The 18,607-nt window shown below is 43.2% G+C and overlaps 1 protein-coding gene across 1 annotated transcript in view; it reads left to right on the top strand.

The window, feature by feature from the left end:
- The first annotated feature begins 10,944 nt into the window (after positions 1-10,944).
- NSD2 (nuclear receptor binding SET domain protein 2) overlaps positions 10,945-18,607 on the top strand; it is a 139,994-nt gene continuing 132,331 nt past the window's right edge. The window contains exon 1 of the mRNA XM_063125913.1: positions 10,945-11,624. Coding sequence (XP_062981983.1) covers positions 11,031-11,624 — 594 coding nt within the window. The 5' untranslated portion in view covers positions 10,945-11,030. The remainder of the gene's footprint in view (positions 11,625-18,607) is intronic.

The raw sequence follows: 18,607 nt of genomic DNA, 5'->3' as shown, positions 1-18,607 counted from the left end.
ATGATGGCTTAGCGTGTTTTGTGAACCATGACTTACTTTCTGTTACAAACCTCTAGGTACTTCTTTTACCACAGGCTAAATTCCCTAAATTTCCACCACAGCCAAATAGCCTTACGACCAGGCCCAGCTTCTGGATGCAGTCTTCTTCTGACGCCCAAGCTCCTCTCATTGTATTACTGGCTGCTTGGGCAGGAACTGGGTTTTAACTGCCCCCTATTCCTGATCTTCACCAGCTACCTAAGGTTATCCCACACAGAACAATAGCTTAACATTCAAGCTATTCAATTTCTCCTCAACTTTCTCCTACTCCTTTTTTACAGCACCTCATACCAGCCAGCAGACATTTTTCCTCTTTCTCCCCAGACGTTCTCTGACTAAACTCCTCTAACTGTTAACTGTCATACCTTAACTGTCATTTCCCAACTGTACTTTTCTAATTAGCTGGAATCCCCAGCCAATCAGAATTGAATTTACCTGATCCAAGCCCCATCCAGCAATATTCAAAGTGATTGTCTCTGTCTTTCCCCTTTCAGAATGTTGATAAGCAACTACTACACAGGCCTTTGACTGTAATAAAACCAGGCCTCAGGCCTACTCATTGTAGCTTTACAGAGGCAACACAAAGCAAATCTTACAGAATAAACTTATTATTATTATTATTATTATTATTATTATTATTATTATTTCTATATTGCCTCATGGCTAAAGATGTCTGGGCGGTTTACAAAAGATTAAAACATTAAAAATAGATATAAGATGGAGGCTCCCCGAACAAAGGAATCTCACAGTATATATAGGCCCTGACCACAAGAGGGTGTTAGTCTCTTTCTAACCCTTCTATTGGTCAGTTCTGGATTAGCACGTTAAGTTACATTCAATTTTCAAGTTAAGGTGCACAATCTCAACAAGTCATAGGTTACATTGGATGCTCTATTGGTCGAAAGTTTTTCCCTTTGTCTGCTAGGACATGATGTCCACCATTAAGGAATGCAAATCTGGCATATAGCCACATGTAGCCACCCTTTGGCAGAGAAGCCATCTTTAACCCTTGGCACATTACATTCATTAGAGAGATGAAACCTCTCCCTGGGGCCATCAATTCCCCCCTTTCTAGGGTTTAACTCATCCCCTCAAAATTTAAAACCATAAAAACATAAGACAGACAGGGTACAAAGACAACATACATTTAAAAACAACTTTGAGTTCTCAATCAAATATAAAAAAGAACTGGGATCAGTTAAAAGCTCAACATATGTTGCAACCAGCAAAGAGGGGGGAAAGGGATGGAGGAGCTGAGGGAGGGAGAGGGGCCATGCCACATGTAAGTTTCGGAGGGGGGATTCAATATGCATGAACCACATTTGTATTATTGATGAGCCCTTCTGTGGTGAGTGGACTGAGGGGCAAAAAAGTGGGAAAGGGGCAGGACTACCAGCACCCATGGAGCAGGACTACTAGCTTTACACTAGTGCAATAAATAGCTCCATATTGCAGATAGGGTGGCAGAACCAATAGCAGCTTGCTTGAAGTGACTGAGTTTGTGGCAGAGAGGAGAATTGACCTGGGGATTGCAAACTCACACTTAGCTACTACACTATATCAGTTGACAGTATATATCTGCTCTCTATATAGGGTGACCATATGAAAAGGAGGACAGGGCTCTTGTATCTTTAACTGTTACATAGAAAAGGGAATTTCAGTAGGTGTCATTTGTATGCAGGCAGCACCTGGTGAAATCCCCTCTTCAGCACAACAGTTAAAGCTACAGGAGCCCTGTCCTCTTTTGTATCTGGTCAATAGGGCAGGGTTCCTGCAGCTTTAACTGTTGTGAGGAAGAGGGAATTTCACCAGGTGCTTCATGCTTACAAATGACACCTGCTGAAATCCCCCTTTATATGCAACTGTTAAAGATACAGGAGCCTTGTCCTCCTTTTCATATGGTCACCCTACTATATATCAATCTATAATGGCCTCTACCAAGCAAGATGAGACCATTATAAACAGCAGGAGAAAACACCACCACAACACATGCACACACACAAAGACAGACATGTTTCAAAGAAAAGTTTTGGTAAGTGCTATGTGAAAAGCAAGCTTCAAATGTGATTTTAGAATATTAAAGTAGCAAGCAGTTTCCCTGGCAGAAGGAGGAAGTGCCAGCTATTGCTCATGTGTGTTAATTTAAGATTGCCTACACACTGATGGTGAGGGGCGAGAGGGAAAGAAAGATGAAAAAAAAAAGTCTGTTTACAACATGCTATGGAACTTTTTTAAAGCCACTCATCTTGTGCAAAATAATTACATATACATACATGTGCACATTAATATTTTTTGTCTGAAGTATTCGCTGTGTGTAATCATTTGGTCGCAGTTTAAAGTACCTACAGCAGCCTTCCCCAACCTGGCTAAGGATAAGGTGAGTTGCAGTCCAACACATTTGAAGTTCACTGTTCTGTTCTGCCTCTGTTATGGGGAGGACATTAGAGTTGTTGGGTGCTAGTGAGACCTGAATTACAGGGTTGCAGTATGAATCATGTATTTACCAGGATTTTGTCAAGTCTGGTTTCCCAGGCCGGTGGGAACTAGGGTGGATACTCTTAAATTAAGGTGATTTAAGTCCCTGATTGAAATCATGATTTTAATTATCAAGAAAAAGAATTGATTTAAATCACTTATTGAAATCAAGTTTTTTATTGAAACTTTTTCATATATTTCCTGCAAATATGCCCACTAATCCATTTTAATTTACAACTAAATAGAATACTCTTTACATAAAACTGCTTTGGGATTTGTTTCAAATGAGAAGCTATATAGAAATATTGTTAATAATAAATAAATACATGGATTAATTTTTTCAAACACTCTTTGCATGTTTTTGACTCATTGACTGGGTTTGGATGGCCCTAACTCATGATGGCTTATTTAACACATCATGGGTTATCATTTATTTATTTATTTATTTATTTATTTTATTACATTTCTATACCGCCCAATAGCCGGAACTCTCATCATGGGTTTTTTTGAACCCATGATGGCTTTTTTGGCCAAAATAACCCACTTTGATAACCCATGGTCTGTAGAGTGGGTTGTTTAACCAATCATGGGTTAGAGTGTTATGTGGCAATCACCGTGGGTTATTTTGGTTGCCTCCTGAGTCACTTGGCAAGAATGGTCAAACCGCTGCTGCCCACTCTCCTCCATCTGGCAGATCTTGGTTTCCGTGATTTGCCTAGCATCCGATTGCATTTGCCACCCAACCCTGCCCTAACCCTTCTCCCAGAAGTGAACTTTCCTAAGTGTCAAACACCATCTCAGTAGGGTGGTGGCAGCTGTGCAGGGTGGTCACTTTGCCTTGTGTGCATTCTTGCCAGGGGATACTGTGTATGGAGTTTTGTCCCGCTGCCCCTTTTTCGGCAAAAAGGTATTTTCGCTTGCATAGCTTTGTCAGTGTGTATGGTTTTCAGTGGGCTTCATGTGCATCCCTGCAAGAGGAGGCAGTGTATGAAGTTTGGTCCCGATCTTTCAAACTTTGAAGGGTTTCTTTGTGTGTTCCCCTTTGGTGCATCCAGGATTCTCCTTTGTGGTCTCTGTGTACACATGTGTACACACATTCTCTGTGCCTGCGCGGAGCAGTGTCGGGAAACTTCTAGAGCTGAGGCATTCTTTCGTTCCTTGGTGTGCAGTTGTGCAGGGTTTTGATGGTGCATCAGGTGCCTCCAAGTTAGAGGAGGCTATTTATGGAGTTTGGTCCCAATCCTGTATACTTCAGGGTAATGCTGGAAGAGCTTGGCTCTTTGGGATATTGACCTTTTGTTTATACAACCCTTGCACAATCTTAAAAGAAGCCATGGGCTATGTGAGGGTTAAACAACAACAACCCCCAAGCGGAGGTTGCATATTCAAAATGGTGGCTTTAGGTGCTCTACTGTCATGTTTCCAAGCCCTCCCACTGAGATGAGAGACAATAAAGAGGTCTGCTGTGTAATCCACAAAGCTTTATTCAGTAATTAAATATCTATTCACACCTGAAGTAGGTGAAAATGCAAGGCACTTTCCTCTAAGCTTAATTAAGCTAACTAAGCTAGACAGTTGCCCTTTCAACTAAAGGGAAAGTTTTCCACACAGTCCAAGAGCCACTTTAGCTCATGGAAGGTCTTTCTCGAGAAGTCTTTTGTGAGTGGCCATCCTGGTAGACCGCCTCTCACCTGCTCTGCAACTCCATCCTCTTGACCCTGCAGCAGACTCTGAAGGTCCCCTCTCCCTGCAACAGTGGCTGAGTTCCTAGGGACTGGGGGAGTATGGGCTCTGAGTTGTTGGCATTCTCTCTGATAAGCTCCTGGAAAATTCCTCCTTGACTCCTGAAGAATCTTGGAGGATCTTCTCCCCTACTTCCTGTATTGGCTGGTAAATTTCTTGTCCTGCTTCTTCTTCAGATTCTGAGTCTGATCGACCTCCTGAAACCCCTTTCCCCACACTAGGGAGAACAGGCATAATCCTGACACCCGCACACACCACAGTCTCACCGTGGGTTAAATAACTCTAGGAAGAATGAATGGCTGACCTTCTGTTGTTACGCTGGAATTCCCCTGAAAGTGTGTCTGTGCCTATGTTCTCATTCTGAAGTTGAGACCTTGGAATACATTGACTGGGTTCAGACAACACGATAACCAATGGTGGTTTAAATAATCGATGGGTTATTGGGTTGTGTGGCGGCAGTTTTTAACCAGCGGTTGGTTATTTGGCCAAAATAACCAACACAAATAACTAATGCTGTGCAGAGTTGGCTATTTGAACCACCGTTGGTTATCATGTTGTGTGGATGGCACTATTGGTTATTTCCTTGGACATCGTTGGTTTTTTCGTCAACCACAGAGTTGTCAGGCAAGAATGGTCAAAGTGGTGGCTGCTGCTCTAGTCCAGCCAGCAGGATAGATTTTTTGGCAGCAATGGCTGATGGGATACTAGAGGGAGGACTGAAGGGGAGGAGAGGGCGGGGGGATGAGTTAGTCAATTCAGCATGGACTAATAGTCAACTCAATGCTGATTCTAATCCACACCATGGTTGATTAATATTATGTGTGGAGAGTACTCTGTAGATAAACAACTGTCAAGTTGAATATTAGCCCACTGTTGATTATTGTGCTGTCTGAACGCAGTCATTGTCTTACACCGTAACTTGTATAATTCCCCAAGTCAGAAGTTAATTGTAAAGCTGGGCAGGAGATGAAATATTAGTTTTCCCTTACAAACCTAAAGAAGGGATGGGGCAATTCTGTTATTGTTTGTCAATATGATGTTTAATAAAAGGAGGGAGTATGTTTCTAGTAGGTTTTTTAGTTTAAGCGTGGGGTAGGATATTTTAGTGGGGTGTGTGTTTAAAAATAATAATTGTGAATTCTTCTTCGTGGTCTCTGTGCATTCACACTTAATGGGGCTCTGCGCCTGCGTGGAGCCTTCGTTGGACTTCAAATAGAATGTTTTGAGAATGTTTTGAGCGGGAACTCCTCCCCCACCGTCATGTGGTATATATTTATTTATTTATTTATTTATCATATTTATACCCCGCTCCTCAGCCAAAAAAGGCTCTCAGAGCGGCTTACACTTAGCAAAAAAGACAGTTCCTGCCCTCAGGCTTACAGTCTAATAAAGACATGACACACAAGGAACAGGAGGGAGGGAGGAGAGAGAGAGAGAGTCCAACAGGAGCAGGCCATGATGTTTCTTCTGCCTGCTCCTGTCCCTTTGTTCTTTCTTCTTCCCCACAGGGCCAAGATATATGCTATGTTCCCGCCCAATCCCTCAGTTCCTCTTCAACCACTGATGCAGCTGCCTCGTCGGGACTTGAGTGACATACTCACCATTGCTGAGAACTTCCATCTTCTGCGTTTCTTCGTTCCTCTCTACTTAAATCTTCAATTATATTCTTCCTAAAAAATTTTTTTTTAAGTTGTTATTCATCGCGTCTTTCGGGCGCATGGTGTTGAAGGCCTCATTTACAAAATGCATCCAGTGTGGCAGTAAATTGCCACCCTCGGACAGACACACGCTCTGCCTACTGTGCCTCGGAGAGAGCCACGTAGTTGAAGCCTGCAGGCATTGTATTTCCTTTTCTAGATAGGCTAGGAAAAATAGAGCCTACAGAGCTCTCCTCTGGCAAAAAGCGTTTCAAGCGGTCGACTCCAATCGGCCATCCAACATGGCATCCATGGATGAACCTACTGTGTCGGCTTCATAGAACCTGCCCTTGAGCCTTCCCATCTCAGGGGGCTCCATGGCGCAAACTGCAGCCAAAAAGCTAACAAAGAGGGTGAAGAAGTCAAAACCACCGGCCGAACCATGGCCCAAAAAGAAAAAGGACAAAATTAAGCATCGCAACCCTCCGAAAATAACACCACCACCTCTCCCTCTACTCGATTCCCCAATTCGAGTATTGGTGCTTTTGCCGCTACCTCCGCTGGTCATTGAACCCAATTCTACAGCGTCGGAGGGGGGAATTAGGGAGCTCTCGCCTCAGCGGCAACCTCCCATTTCCATGGATTGATCCTGAGAACCATCTATGGATCGGCTAAAAGCGCCAAATCAGGCTGTCGACACCGTGTCTCGACACCAGCATTCCCCATCACAGCCGACGGACCAGCCCTCCAAGCCATTCCCCCTCGCATCCCCATTCTAGATAAAGAGGAAGACAGCTATATCCATACTTGGAATACGGCCGCTACCGTACTCACTCCAACACAGAGATTGGGACCACTTCTACCAGCATTACCAGCCCCCCAGTCGTCACTACTACAACTGTTGGAAGATTATTTTATATTATTTTATCAACACTCGGAACGCACAAGTTCACGCTACCAAGATCACTATTACGAGCCTGTCTTGCCTCACCCACGTCCCAGGCATCCAACACCGCCTCCACCAGTACCACCGAGAGGCACATCTCTCACCAAGCCGTGCAAAAAACACCACTCTCCATTCCGAGACCGACCTCTGCCACCCCCACCGTCTGGGACCAGATATACTATTCCGATCTGAGCCGCCCAACATGCGTCTCCCCCCTCCGAGGAAGACTAAGAGTCGGATTCATCTTTGGCCTCTTCACCTCCGCCATCAGTAACAACAAAAGGCAGGGCATCTCCCTCCAAGGAACTCGGGGTCTTTTCAGACCAAGTCCTCCGGATGACTCAAAGTCTCCGTATCGAGGCTCAACAACAAGTAGAGCAAATAAAGGACCCGGTTTACAACACAGTGTACACAGACTCCACACTACTGGTATCTGTTCCGTTCCTGCCGGTCTTATTGCAAACTGTCCATCAGTCAAGGTGCACGCCCTCAACGATGGCCCCAACCTCAGAACGCCTGGAGTTGATGTACAGGGTGCAAGAGAAAGATGCTTCTTTCCTCTTCTCACATCCTCAACCCAATTCCATAATTGTGGAATCGGCACAGGGAAAAACCCACAAGCAACACAGTGCTCAGGCCGCAGGTTGGATACGCTTGGGAGAAAACTTTATTCAACATCATCCCTGGTTCTCTGAGTGTCTAACTATGGGGCCATGATGTCCAGATACCAGTTCTTCCTCTGGGATAAAATCGGCTCCCTCTGTGACTTCCTACCAGAGGACCAGAGGGAACTTGCCAGAGTATTCCAGGCGGAGGCAATAAAACTTTCCTGCCACCAAATTAATATGGCTCGACACCAAACTGACTGCCATGCTAAATCCATGGTAGGCGCTATAGCATTGCTATAGCATTGCTATAGCACCAGAGGCTAGAACCAGAATCGAGGACCTCCTGTTTGACGGAAAAGGTCTGTTCAGTTCGAAAACTGATGACCAAATGGGCTCAGTACAAAAAGCCTGTACCATGGCAAAAAAGATGGGCCTGAGCCAGCAGCAAACACAGACATCGACCAAACCACGTAGGTGGTTTCGCCATCAGAACCCCTACTACAACAAGCAGTACCCCATTCGCCCACGCTACCAACCCCAACAACAACGGAAACAATACCAACCTTCCAAACAGCGCCCAGCCCATGGCCTCACTAACCCGCCTCAAAGGCGTCACCTTTGATGGTCACCCCATTCGGCAATAGACTGTCCCAATTTTAACAGGCCTGAGATACAATCACCACGGATTCTTGGGTTCTCGATATTATCGTGAACTGATACCGTAACGAGTTTGCGTCCCTTCCTCCCATAGGCATCGTCAAGACTACAGCTCCAACACAGGTACTCATAACAGAAACATCAACCCTTCTCCGGAAAGTGGCAATAGAGCGAGTTACCATCAACCCACATACCAACGGGTTCTTCTCCCGCTACTTTGCAGTCCCCAAACATGACGGTGGGCTTCGCCCCATTCTGGACCTCCGCCCCCTAAATGATTTCATCCTCCCCAAAAAATTCAGAATGAACACATTGGGAACAATATTACCCCTCCTCCGTCAATGAACTTGGTTTGCATCCGTGGACCTCCAAGATGCATACTTCCATATCCAGATCTACCAGACTTACCGCAAATATCTTCGCTTTGCAATCGGCTCAAACGTGTTCCAATTCACGACCAAATCTTTACCTGATCTTTCACAAGGAATCAGTGTCCTTATGCCTGGACATCTTCCTTCCAAAGGTGGCATCTGATTTTCACATCAGTGAACCAATATCATTGCCAGCTTTCTGCCCCAATCCGACTTACGACCTAGAAAGACTACATCCACTAGATGTACGGAGAGCCCTCGCATTCTACAAGGCTCAAACCCAGCCTTTCAGATCCACTCAGAGACTATTTGTCTGTTATGGAGAACCTAAAAAAGGCTCATCAGTCTCTAAGCAACGAATCGCTGCTTGGATCCGTCAAACAATCCAGCTGGCATACCAGATATCCAACAAGGACCTCCCAGTCCTGGTTAAAGCCCACTCCACTCGTGGAGTAGCAACTTCCACAGCATTCGCCAGGGGAATTCTCCTCTCCAATCTATGTAGAGCAGCTACCTGGACGTCGCATTCCACATTTATAAGGCACTAGAAGATGGACGTACACGCCAGATCCAACTCCCACTTTGGAAAAGTTGTGCTTTCGTCCATCCTCCAATAAGACACCTTACCCATCTCTGGTAAGTGAGCTTGCTAATCGCCCCATTAAGTGTGATGCACAGAGACCATGAAGAAGAAATGCAAGTTGCTTACCTGTAACTGTAGTTCTTCAAGTAGTCATCTGTGCATTCACACTACACCTCCCCCCCCACTGTCTCCACTTTGGTGTCTTTAACCTACTGGTACCGAGGCATGGGTTAATCCCGAAGCCCAGGATTGAATAGTCGGTCTCAAGGAACTGAGGGATTGGGCAGGAACATGGCATATATACCACATGACGGTGGGGAAGGAGTTCCCGCCCAAAAAATTCTCAGCTATTAGAAGTCTGACGAAGGCTCCGCGCAGGCACACAGCCCCATTAAGTGTGAATGCACAGATGACCACTCCAAGAACTACAGTTACAGGTAAGCAACTTGCATTAACTTCTGTTATTTTTGAAACTTTTTATGTAAACTGTGGATTTTATTCTGAAAATATAATGTTTTTGCGATAGGCAGGATCTGGAGGGATTATATCTCCTTTATTCAGTGATATCTCTGGCATTTCTCCTTCAGCTGTTGTTGTTGTTGTTGTTATTTATTACATTTATATACCACGTCATAGCTGAAGCTCTCTGGGCAGTTTACAAAAGTTAAAAACAGTGAACATTTAAAAGAAATATACAAAATTTAAAACCATAAAAAGCATAAAATACAAACAAAAACAGACAATATCCATTTAAAAATGACTGTTCTGGGGTTAGTTAAAAAACTCAGCATATGCTGTATGCTGTTGGTCATTGAGCTGCTGATATCCTCTTCCAGTTTGTCAATGAGTGGGTCCAGCGAGAGTGAATCCGTTCTGGGCAATTCCCTTCTGAGATGTTAATGCGAGCACCACTCTCTTCACGCATCTTCTTTGCAGATTCTCCCCAGTGATGCTTCCAACCGCCTTCCCATGCATAAGTAGGCGAATGGTAAGCGAGACATTTAAACCTCCTTCGATAACACTAGTGTCCATCTTGAGCTGTGTTCAGTTAAGTCAGACTTAGCCAGTGGTCAAATCTTTGGTCACAGAGAGAAAATCAAACTGGCGGGGTAGTTGGGCCTGGCTGTGCGCGTTTGCTCACTTGGGCGAGGGGGAAGGGGATGGGATGGGGAGGAGCAGGAGGAGGGCAGGCGGGTGGTGCATGGGTGTCCAGGGCGGGCGGGGGAGGGGAGGAGGAGGAGAGAGCTGCGGCGGGAGGAGGGCAAGGGCAGCGGAAAGGAGCTGCGGCAGCTGCCTTGGCAGTGGCAGCCTTGGCGGTTTTGCTTGGTTCAGGCAACGGGCAGAGTTCCCAAATCCAAAATAGCAACTCTGAAGTGAAGGGTGTCTCTTGACCAGGTGTCGCTGCATTTTTCTGAACCTCAACTTTTCCCAGTTGTAGATAAAATAGAGTATTGGTGAATAGTTTTGTTGCTTTGGATTGACAAAATGTTCAAGCCCTGCTCAGCTTTATTCACACATGGGAATCAATGCCCATCTGCTTTCAAGAATCAGATTGTTTCTTCCTGAGGATAATCTAATCTACTGCAACAGTATGTTGTGATAGAATAGTTTTAAAATAGGAAGTGTCAATGCCGTACACTAGAATTAACTACCTTTTTCTTGAAGGGAATTTCCCCTGTGGTCATCTAAGCTAAGGTTCAATCTGGTTAAACAACCCTTGGTAAATACCATGCTAGTTAAGTTAACTTTTGGTAATTTTTGGCAATATTGTGTACAGATGGGTGAGCTCAGCATCAAAAAGTAGGGATTTGGCCTGGATAAATTTCTGACTGCTTTCTACAATATTTGACATAATGAAAGTAATATAAACACAAACACTAGTCAAAATAAATCTTCCAATATTAATGCTTCTGTTTCTTTCTTTGTTTTGCATTATTACAGCAGTATAAAACTGGAAATCTCTTTGGCTGAATGGATTTGAAAAGTAACTCTTTGCTGTTAACAAAAAAAAGTGTCAACCACATCAAAATGAAGCAAGTGCCAGAGATCCTTGGAAGTCCTACAGGGAAAACACAGAACTGTGAATTGAATCGTGAATGTTCTGTCTACCTGTCCAAAACACATCTTTCTGCCACACTACAGGAGGATGTCATGTCAAAGTATAATGGCCATGATGCTCTCCCATTTATCCCAGCAGAGAAGCTGAAAGATCTCACTTCTCGTGTGTTTAATGGAGAATCTGGAACACAAGATACCAAGCTGCATTTTGACTCTCAGGATATAAAAGAATCTGAAACGCCACCTAACACTACTCCTGCTAAGAACGGCTCTCCAGAGATTAAACTGAAAATCACTAAAACTTACATGAATGGAAAACCTCTCTTTGAATCTTCAATTTGTGGTGACAATGGAATAGCTGTATCTCAAGCAGAGGACAATGAGGAAAAACCAGCAAATAAAGAGAGGAGAAATAGAAAAAGAAGCATCAAATATGATTCCCTACTTGAACAGGGTTTTGTTGAAGCAGCATTCGTGCCAGATACATCTAGTCCCTCTGATGAGAAGGTATCAAGTTTCTTTGTTAAGTTTCTTTTTGGGTGATTATAGGTCATGTTACTTTGTATGATATAGTAATATATTTTAGCATGTTTTTTCAAGCTGATCCTTTGCTCAAAATGGCAGCTACTGAGGTTGAAGAGGATGGACATCCATCCCCCTCTGAAGTCATCTTTTTCCTTCCTGTTTCCCTTCTCAAAATCTTCTCATCGCTTGTCCCTTCCCCTAACCTCTTTGTTCCCACTCCAGGGCTCATTTCCTGGTCCTCCTCTGCAGTTTCTTTGTCAAGTTATACATTCAGACATAAGATCTTCCGCTCTGCTGCCTTCCCTTCCCCATTAAATAGGGAGAAAGCCAGAGTGGAAACCATTAATGTTACACTGTGTTTTGCAGCATTGATGGCAGCTGTTGTGTGTACATGACTATTTATTTTCAATATTTTTTATGTTGCTCAATAACAAAAGTTCTCTAGGTGGTTTACAAAAGTTCTCTAGGTGAACTAAAAACCATACAATGCAAAAATACAACATGAAAATAAAATCTAAACCAGAACAAAAGGAAAACAACCAAGCCAGCTGCAAAATATAGCAGCAATACAACAGATGTAAAATGTACTGAAAAACACTGCAGTGTCTTCCTTCCACTGAAACGAAGGAAGGCAGAACCACTGTGTGTTAGAATAGGGGTGGGCAGAACTCTTGCTTGTTTAATCTACTTTGGTTTTTATTAGAAACCCAAGATCCACCAAGAGCCATATGCAAAAACTTGATGCTGTTCTTTAATTCGAAGTGTCTTTGAGCACATTCTAAGCCTAAGAACTTGTTTTCAGTATTTGAACAGAGGTCACAGTCGTTTCACACAAAATTCCGCTCCTAGTTACCCCAAGCTCTCTTCATTTCAGCAACCTAATTTAGGTCTAAGAAGTAATTCTGTTGTTGCTGTTATTGAACAGCTGAGAGTCAGAAACAATTGCCAACTCCTGCTCTACCTTCTTACAGTCCTTGGATTTGGGCACTAATAAGGAGAGAGGGGATGATTCACTCAGGACATAGGACTCTCTTTTTTCCTTTCCCTCCAGTCAAAGAGCTTCTACAAGTGGGGCCCTCAATAAAATGTGGTCTCCATGTGGATTGCTCCTGTTCATTGTTACAGTTAGTGAACAGGACTGCTTACAAGGTGGCCTATTGGATAGCTCCTTAAAGTCACCCCATTATGGTTTTAATTTTGTGAACCGCCCAGAGAACTTTGGCTATTGGGCGGTATAAAAATGTAATAAATAAAATAAAAATAAATAAATAAATAAATAAATAAAATAAACATCTGCTTATTCTTCCCCTTCTTATTTCCTCTTTCCCTTCCTCCTGCTTTACAGCTGGCTAGGAAAGGAGAAAGAACTTTGGTGCCTAGTTGGTCATGGGCATCCCTCAAGGAACTAAGCCACAATTTTGTATTATTATAACCAGTTTTATCTGGTTATCAACTTGAGATGTTTTCAGTCCTACATCTATGGAAAGAAGAACTAACCCTCAATCTATACCCCAGCAAAACCTCTTCAGCAACCTAATCAAGAGAGAAACTGAAATAAAGGAGGAATTTGGAATGATCTCTCACTAACAGTTGCTGGAAACAAGTAGCACCTTTTGTAAAATTAGTCAATGACTTAAAGATTCTTGGGTCTAATAATGCATTGTGAAGTTCTGATTTAGCAAAATGCTAAAGTAATTAACACAAAGCTAGGAGAATGTACATTCTGACTGGGTTTGGACGACACAATGGTCAACGGTTGATTAAACAGACAACGGCAGTCTAAATAGTCCACTGTTGGCTATTGTGTCATCCGTCAGGAAAAACCATGCCATGGTTGGTTAACCAATGCAAATAATCAATGGTGTGCAGAGTTGATTATCTGTACAACTGTTGATTACTGAGTCGTGTGGCGGGCTCCGTTGATTATTTCTCATGTCTACAGAGCCCCAAGGCAAGAGCGGCAGAAACCCCTGCCACTCTTGCCCAGCGAGGTTCTATAGGCAGGGGAAATAATCGTATCCAGGAAGCGCCTGGGGAGTCCCTTGGCTACAATCCGTGGTTCCACACGTTTCCTGGGCCAGGCACATGCCGTCCCTGGGTGGGACGCTGCCAGTTCATACGCCCCACATGATCCCAGGGACATGCATGTCCCTTCCTCCTGCTCCTGCCATGGAGGGAAAGTGCTGGGGACTAGGGAGGCTAGGAGCTGCTGCTGCTGCTTGAAAGCCGTAGGAGCTCTAGTGCTCCCTGTCGCCCCCTGCCTAGGCATGGTATCCCCTTGCAATGCCTCCTTTCCATTTGTTGGGAGGCCAGGCCAGAGAGAGCTGTCAGCATCTTTCTCTACCCCAGCCGTGCAGCAAATGGGGAAGGAGGAGGCAGCGCGGAGCAATCTCATCCCCTGTCAGGAGATGAGAGCGCACCACTGCCGCCGCCTTCCCCGGCAGGGCCATAAAAACAAGGAAGGGGACAGCCGCGGTGCTACTTCATCTGTGGCCACCGCCATAGCAAGAAGTGGTGGATGGGTCTCCTCTACTGACGGGAGGCGATCTGTCCGCCGTTTCTTGTGGCGGCTGCGGTGCATCTTCCTCTGTGGCCGCTGCCGTAGCAAGAAGCGGTGGAGGAATCTCCTCCCCTGTCAGTAGAAGACACCTGTCCGCCACTTCTTGCTACAGCGGCTGCAGAGGAAGACGCACCACAACAAAAAGGAGATGGGGGAGCAATATCCTAGGAGAGGATATTGCTGGCCCACCTTCTTGCTGTGGTGACAGGAGTGGTGAAAGATGTGCTGTGGCTGTTGCAGCAGCAAGCGGCATCTCTACCCACCCACCCCCCATGGCAGCGCCCCGATACGGTAAGCGGGAACCAGTGCTGCCATTTAGTGGCGAGGGTGGGGGAGAGAGAGATGGATAGTTAACCCTGTGGACTTTATGTACTCTACAACATGCTGTTACTCAACGGTGGAGTGGGCTATGCCCACAGGATTGACTATTGTGTCATCCGAACTTGCCATCTGTGTCAAATCACTGCTGCCAGTATGATCTGGATTGTAATTAGCTGTGTTGGAATTCTTTTCAGGTGCCTTCCCTCCCTCCCTCCCTCCCTCCCTCCCTCCCTTCCTTCCTTCCTTCCTCTCTTCCTCTTTCTAGATGCATATGTTGCTACCATGGTGCCTTAATTATAGATCTGGTACTCTAAAAAACAAAAACAGTTAAATTGAGAGCTGGGTAATAAAAGTATCCAAAAATTCATGCAATATGAATTATTAATTATTACAGTTATTAGCAAAGGGTAGTATCCTATAGCGCAGCCATGCTACTGGAATGGACTGCTCGTGGTATAGGAACTAGTGGTTCCTGAAAGAACTGGTGGTGAGTGAGCAATAACACTTGTTTCCAAAATGGGGCAGGTTAGCAGACCTTTCAGAAGGGTTTCCTCTTGTTTCCATGCTTATTTTCAGAACCACTAGTCCCTGTTGCAGTAGTGATAGGTTCCACTAGCACAATAGAACTAGTTGAGGTGCAGCAGTAGCATAAGATACTGCCCATAGTATATATTTTATTCATAAATTTATTTATAAAATGAAGTTTCCTGTGTTGCTGTGTGTTCAGAGTTTGGTAGATGACACTCCCTTCTGAGCTCACTACCAACAGCCCCAAACCCAATCTGAAACAGTTGTCATTTGAGTAAAAATTTGTCTTCAGTATAAATACAAACTGTACTCCATTCAGTGCACGTTTAGTATTTTCCCTGATTCTTAAAATCTGTGGCCGAAGGCCAAAATACCTCCAGTCTGAATAATATTTACAAGAAGTCTTTTCTTAAAATATATTCAGGGTATTTTTTGTTTAAAAAATGTTGCAAGATGCTTGGGCTTTTTACTCTAGTTCTCTTTTGGTTGTTACTATTTCATATGGTAACAAGAATAAGACAATGACCCCATTCATACATAACAGTAGCAAATGGTAGGTTGTTAACCCATGTTTTGCAGGGATATACACTGTGCATGAGCCATTTCCACTTTCTGTAAATAATCTCCAACTGCTGGGTAACTGAAGTTGGTTAACTGCTGGATTGTTTAAGCTCCTGAATGAACCAGGGGTCCGGGTTATGCGCCACACTGATAACTTCTAATTTTGTTGATTGGAGATTGTTTTTAGAAAATGGAAGCAACTTGTACACAGTATGCATCCCAGCAAATAAACATGGGTTAATTAACTAACCCAAGATTTGCCAGCTTTATGTGCAAACTAACTCACTGGAGAGTTAACTCAGGCTCAGATTGAAAGTAGCACTTATGAATTTAAATTGTATTTAGCCTTCATTCCTGTAGTATATCCTGTAGGGTATTACAACCTCTGTTTTTTTAGCACATGAACAAATATTTAGCAATATTTGTAGACGGGCAGGTGAACATGCGAGCTGAAATTATTGTGCAGTCTCTTACCACTTGTAAAAATGTTGAGGGGTTGTTGTTGTTTTTGGTAGTGTCCTTAGTGTGAATAATCCCAAGCCTATTAGTTTGGAAGATGGTGAAAAGGAGAGACAAAGTTCCAGGATGTAAAAAATAATGTTTTATTCCTTGAAGTAGCTAGATTACCTACTGTGAGTTTGGACCTTGCGTAACAATTGGGGTAGGAGGGGGTGAATATTCAAAATAACCATGAAAAACACCCAGCACATGATCAATGCACAATTTGCCATCATTATATGTGAACTGGGTCTTGGTCTTCAAATACCAGTCTCCCTTTTCCTTTCTTTTTCCCTACTGATATTCTTATTCTTACTCTCCAGAACCACCTCTCAATATATAGCAAAGTGTTTTAGTTTGGGCCTCACAGCTATCCCCAAATCCTTATTCATTAACATTTTGTAATGCAGTGAGGGACGATTTCAGATTTTGAAAGAAAAAGCTTTTCCTTTTTACTTCCCCTTCTTCCAAAACTTAGCCTCTCAATAATAATAATAATAATAATAATAATAATAATAATAATAATAATAATTTGTTACCCGCCTCTCCCTTTGGATCTCACTTTGTGATCCTAGAATATACTATAGGGGTTCTTTTCCAGACTGGTGAGAACCCTGAGCAGGAACATCCCAGTAAAGGTTCAAGGATACACCACAACATTTTGTTGTTGGTCCCCACTTGTAATACTAAGAACACTGGAGGAGGAAGTAGAATTAAAGAAGCATGCCAAGAAGGCTCAGGCAGAAATGGACAAGAGCCATACTGTTTTCCTGGGCTTCTCAGACTAGCATAGTGATAGCTCCTAAATGAGGGATTGGTTGTAGCCCTCTGGATGTTGTTGGACTGCAACTTCCATCAACCATCACTATTGGCTATGCTGGGTAGGGCTGAAGGGAGTTTCAATCCGACAACATCTGGAGGGCCACAAATTGCCCACCTCTGTCCAAAACCAAGAAGACTTCCAGCCAAACATGGGGATTTCAGTTCTCTTCTTGTAGCACTATATCCACCAGCTTTCATTGGAACCACCAAATTCCTATCACTGTTAAAGGTAGGAAGTGTGTCGAGGGAGCACCCTACATTTCTGGGACACTTGGGATGTCTCTATTAAAGAGGCAGTGTTGGTAAAAGTGGACAGCATTGGCATCAATGACTTCTCTTGCAAGTCATATATTTTGTCCCATTGAACACATTGGGGACCCTTGAGAATTAAGCCTGCCCCTATCTGCATTTATAATTCAGACTAGACAGTGATAGAACCCAAGAGCTGATGTCTGTGTATAGTATATTATTATTTTCTTTCTCTCATTCACATGCACACACACAGAGAAATGTACACATACGTTTTTGTGGGTGTATTCATACAACACCTCTGCAAAATGATCCATGGTGACCTGCATGGTTCTGTCTCTATTGACATCATGTCAAGTTCTCTCTAAATCACCACTGTCCCTCACTTTCACATCTCTTCTATAGCCATTATACATGAAGAACCTCTAGATTTTAAAATCTAGAAATTAGAAAATGCTTAGATTGATTAAATGTATCCAATTCAGTTGAATTTGCATACATCTATTGTACGTTGTCACTAGAAATTAGAAATGTTCCTAGGCTCTGAACAAGTTAAATGTTTCATGAAGCTTGGGTCATTTTATTTTGTACCTCTCTGATTTTTGCCTGGTATAGGTACTCTGAGCAATTTCTGTTTGAATCAGTTAGTGATGTCCATATCCTTGTTGTAGAACTTCACATTGTCTGGGGACATTGGTTTGATGAAAATGACCCAGTGTGTGGTATCTAGAATCATGCAGACTCCATGTTAGGGAATATTAGGAAAAGAATAACACCTTTATACAAATCTACGGTGCAAAGACACTTGAAATACTGTATACAAAGTCCTGGTCACCGCATCCTAAAATTAATACTATAGAGCCAGAAGAGGTATAGAAAAGGGCAACCCAAATGATCACAGGACTAGAGCAACTCCCCAATGAAGAAAGATTACAATGTTTGGGGCTCTTTACCTTACAACAATGGTGAGTAAAGGGAGATATGATAGAGGTGTATAAAATTATATGTGGTTTGGAGAAAGTGGATAGAAATTTTTCTCCCTCTGATAATACTAGAACCCCAGGTCATCCAATTATTATTATTATTATTATTATTATTATTATTATTATTATTACTATCATCATCATTATCATTATTACATTTATATACTGCCCCATAGCCGATGCTCTCTGGGTGGTTTACAAAAGTTAAAAATAGTGAACATTAAAAACAAATACACAAAATTTAAAAACATAAAAAGCATAAAATACAAACAAAAACAGACTGTATCCATTTAAAACAACTATTCTGGGGTCAATTAAAAAACTCAGCATATGCTATTAAATGCTTCAACGTCCAATGAAGTTGAACGGTGGGAGATTCAGGACAGATAAAGGGAAGTACTTCTTTACCCAGTGCATAGTTAAATTATGGAATATGCTACCCT

Source organism: Elgaria multicarinata, chromosome 5, assembly GCF_023053635.1.
Source record: "Elgaria multicarinata webbii isolate HBS135686 ecotype San Diego chromosome 5, rElgMul1.1.pri, whole genome shotgun sequence".
In the NCBI taxonomy this organism is placed as follows: domain Eukaryota; kingdom Metazoa; phylum Chordata; class Lepidosauria; order Squamata; family Anguidae; genus Elgaria; species Elgaria multicarinata.
This window is presented reverse-complemented; position numbering and strand designations above follow the sequence as displayed.